The following is a 5,000-nucleotide window of genomic DNA, read 5'->3' on the forward strand; positions in this document are numbered from 1 at the left end:
ATACTTAATTTTTAAAAAATCGGACCAGCGATTACAATTATACGACTTTGAAATTTGGTGGCCACACCCATTTTCAGGGGAAAAAGCTAAAATGGGGAAAATTGGCTTCTCTGACTAAGAATTACATGCTTATTTTCATCAAAATTGGAGGGGGTGAGTTTGTTTGTTTTTTTTGGGGGGGAGGTGGTGAATTGACATTGTGTGCTACATAGAGCAATGAAGTGTCAAACGGGACGTAGGGGTGGTCTACGTTCGTGAATGAAAATCATGCATATTTTTTAATTTTTTGGTCATTACCAGATATTGTATAAAGTATAAAAAAATAAATACTTTAAACATGTATTGATCATTTGTAGGTATTGCGCAGTTTTCTTCGGCTTACCTACAACGGATTCACGTATAATAAAGAAACTGTAAGAAAGGTAAGAAAGTGTAAGATAGGTACAAATTTAATAATAGTTGAATATTCCAAATACTGACTAAAATAGCAGATGAAAAAAAACATTGTGCACTTTAATAATACATGTTTTAAATACATACGGAAATTAGGGAATCTCTATACATCTTCACTATGCCTTATCATATCTTGAACAAAAGGTGATCCTCAAGGAAAATGTCACTATATGAATAACAAAGGACACACTTCTTGGCACTAAAAGTATGTGCTTGAGAATCTAGTCTGAGGTTTTAGTAGATCCCAGTTGATTCACGCGACGGATATCGAAAGGTATCAGGAACTCTTGATGCCTGTAAGCACAACCAGAGTGGGATATGCAAGATGCGACCACTTCCTCAAATCAAACTACCTGATCATCCAGTAAGTAGGGAGATAGATCTGTTAGGACAGATTTCAGACATCTTTAACACAAACATGGTTAAATGTGTTATCATCATTATAATTGTTTAATTCTGCAAATAGGTAGCTTGCCGGGCACTCCTAGATATACAGTATGCTTTCTCTTTAAAGGACTTGTTTTTAAAAAAGGCTGGTGGTGTGTGGCACCGCCCACACTTTTGTAATGCCTGAGCAGGGTATTGTGTGGTATGCTGATATGTATCACATGGCTCAGTCGTCGTTTGACTTTCGACTCCTCGGGATCCTAATTGTATCACACTACCACATTCAACCCCACTCTACCATACTCATAACCTTACCTCAGACCACATTCTACCATCCAACTGTACTTACCCCCCCCCCCCTCGCCCCATTACGTTATATCTAACACTTCCACACTCACTCAAACACACCACACATATATAGGGTTAATAAATCACTCTTCAATCAAAGCGACTTGACGAAAATGCATAGCCATATAAATTGATTCCATTAATTGACAGCCAGCAGTTGAATTTCTGTTTACCTAGTATATACTGTATACTTACACCTTACAAAATCCTTGTCACACACGTGCGCGTATATGACTGGATTGAAAGTGCGTGTGGATATCTTTTCATAATTAACTTCATAAAATGCAATGATTCCATTCGGGGTGGAAGGTTCTCCCCAGGCTAGTACCAGACTTTGGGAGGTTGCATGCACTACGCGGATTTCCTGGACAGGTGTTGAATCTGCAAGAAATACAGGTATTATTATTCCTCATAACAAATCCCAGACACACGTGACTTTCATGTGGTAAGCAGTTTTTTTTAAGTGGTTGGTGACTATGAAAATGATAACGAAGACGAGGTAATGATACCAATATTAACGTGACCCTTAATAATAACGACAATAACAGTGAAGGACATCTTGAACATAGTAGATTACAGGGCATGCCCTGTGAGAATCGACTTATATAAAAAATATATATATATATATAAAAACAAAGATGACATTAATATTGTTTGTAAAGTAAAATAAAATGGCGAACATTTTTCGGGTTCTGTAATATGTTACAAATACGCTGGTTGCATAGAATTTTTCATTTTGACATTTTCAGAGGATGTGAAAAATTCTGTTAGAATAATCATCCAGTCGGCCTAGATTTCGTGTAGTCATATACTGCTTGTAAATTCATCAAATCGACCACAAAAAGTAGGTTAGGTTAGATTAAGTATGTTCATATGCATTAGGATTTCATGTATGTATCTGTGTGTGTGTGTGTGTGTGTGTGTGTGTGTGTGCGCGCGCGCGTGTGTGTGTGTGTGTGTGTGTGTGTGTGTGTGTGTGTGTGTGTGTGTGTGTGTGTGTGTGTGTGTGTGTGCCATACACACTCTAGCTCCTCACGACAGGTCTGATCAGTCTTCCCAAGCCTGTTTTGAATGGCATCAAAATAAGATTCCAAGGCATAGGACAGCCTCCAGGTTTCAGTGGCAGTATCATGGCCTTGGAGATAACCTTCTACATAGGTACCAGCATCTTCAAACACTCTTGTCGAGAAAGTTCATGACCCCAGCCACAAGGCCTGTTTGTCCACTGAATTCCTGATTTGATAGCCCAGAGTCATGAACTACACTACCAAAGTATGCAAAACTCTGTAAGTTCAATATCCTCGTCGCAAGTTTGTACAGAATGAACAGGTTCTAGCAGGCCCCCATATTCTAGGATTTTGATCTCCGTCCAAGAGACATCTAGACCCAAGGGCTTCGTTTCATTGCTAAATGCATCTAGAGCCACCACTATGGTTTCCAAAGACTCAGAATAGCAACATCGTCGGCAAAGTAAAGGTCAATAATCTTAATAATGCTTAGTATTGCTCCATAAAGACTTTGAACAGTAGCCCTACCCAGTTCCCAGTGTTGAAAAGTGTTGGTGCAAGAACAGTCTTGCCTCACTCCTGAACTAAGAGGGAAGCTCAACAAGCCACTACCAGTGCTAATAATCCAATAATCCTTGTTGAGACTCCTCTGTCTCAGGGTCTCCCAGAATGATTCACGATGCACTGCATCGAACGCCTTCTCGAGGTCGATGTAGGCTGCAAGCCCGAACTCACAAGGGTGTTTTACAGTGACTCAAAGGACCAGGATACATCTCAGAAGGATTTGAGCAAAAATCTATACTATTATCTGCTGTACTGAGCAGTGTAATACTTTGGTGGGTGGTGCATTCCCATCAATCCCCTTTCCTCTTCCAGAGAGTGACAATTACACTCTAACCACACAGGTTAGGGGGAATGGTACCAGTCTGCTGATAGTAGCCAGTGTAGCATGCAAACACCGTGCTATAGGTTCATCACCAGTCTTTAACAGTACAACAGGGCTGCTGCAGGTATCTGCTGCTTCACCACTCCTCATCTTGAAGATTGCCTCCCCAATTTCACGTAGGGAGAGTGGATCCTCGCTCATGGGTGGGTCTGGCAAAGGGATCTCTACACTACCTGTATCCATGTTAACTAATGGTGGATTAACCTGGTACAACAGCTCAAAATACTCACCTGAGATGATATAGCCGGACACTGAGCAGATTGTACTCACCTGTGAGGAGAGCTTGGAGATCAGCTTTTTCAGGGCTTAGTATGGAGGACGAAGGTTATTTACTAAGAAATAACTTTTTGCCTCCTCTGCAAGTTTGCTGATAAACTGTCCCTTCTCAACAATGACAAAGCCCTGCACACCAAAGTACAATGTGATGCAACTGTGGCTTCTAGTGTCTCCTGCGAGATTAAATTCCGTCCTGCTATTGAGTAGTATGCTAATCAATTCCTGAGCTGCATCGAGCATTTCACGCATGAAGGTGTCCTGCATATTGAACAATGCAATTATTTTGATGAGGACAGCTGTCTGTCACAGATGTAAGTTTGAAGTAAAACGTCTCTATCACAGGAGTGTACACAGCAAAAAGATCCATGAAGCCAAATGCAAACTTCAATCTTAATGTGATTATATGCTTATTGGCCGGAGTAATCTCGTCTCCCTAGGGCTGAAGTCTGTTGAGGGTGGCTATGGCTACTCCCTGGCCCGACCAGAAACAGGTGTACCTACCCATACTAATCGTGCTGCTACCAGGTCTTCTCACCTCCAAGAGAGCAGCCAACTCAACTCTCAGCAGCTTCAATTTCCTCGACAGCAGTGGCAACCAATCATCCTGCCGCAAAAAACAGGTGTTCCAAGCCATCACCCAGACGGCGATCACTCTGGGTGGAAGCCACTTCTGCAATCCCCACCGACGTTACCCTATACAGATGTATAGGGGATCCCGTAGGCTTTGTCTATCAAGTCTCACGCAGATTAAAGACCACCATGACGCGGACGGGACGGGTAGGGACGGGTAACCTCCACTCCCAGTCGGAGTCCCACCCCCCAATCGGGACTCAAAGCCTGGCTTGAATGCTGGGTGGGAGGGACGTTAGCCTAAATATATATATATATATATATATATATATATATATATATATATATATATATATATATATATATGTATGTATATATATATATATGTATATATATATGTATATATATATATATATATATATATGTATGTATATATATATATATATATATATATATATGTATGTATATATATATATATATATATATATATATATATATATATATATATATATATATGTGTGTGTGTGTGTGTGTGTGTGTGTGTGTGTGTGTATTATATTATCTATCTATCAATCTATATATATATATATATATATATATATATATATATATATATATATCTGATATAATTAGATATTATTTACACACACACACACACACACACACACATACACACACACACACACACACACACACACACACATATATATACATATAAACATATATACACATATACATATATATATATAAACATATGCATAGATATATATATACATATATATATATATATATATATATATGTATATATATAATATATATATGCATATGCATATAGATATATATGTATATATGTGTATACATATGTCTATATATATATATATATACCTACATATATGTATATATATATATATATATGTATATATATATGTATATATGTATATATATGTATATACATATATATACATATATATGTATATATATGTATATATATAAATATATATATGTAATATATA

At 38.1% G+C, this 5,000-nt stretch overlaps 1 protein-coding gene across 1 annotated transcript in view; it reads right to left on the bottom strand.

Annotated features, from left to right (window-relative positions):
• The window catches only part of LOC113805114 (insulin receptor), a gene marked incomplete at its 5' end in the record, with an annotated part of 416,827 nt that overhangs the window by 274,399 nt on the left and 137,428 nt on the right, over nt 1–5,000 (bottom strand). The window contains 1 exon segment of the mRNA XM_070122761.1: nt 1,384–1,569. Coding sequence (XP_069978862.1) covers nt 1,384–1,569 — 186 coding nt within the window.

This window comes from Penaeus vannamei, chromosome 6, assembly GCF_042767895.1.
Source record: "Penaeus vannamei isolate JL-2024 chromosome 6, ASM4276789v1, whole genome shotgun sequence".
NCBI classification, from domain to species: domain Eukaryota; kingdom Metazoa; phylum Arthropoda; class Malacostraca; order Decapoda; family Penaeidae; genus Penaeus; species Penaeus vannamei.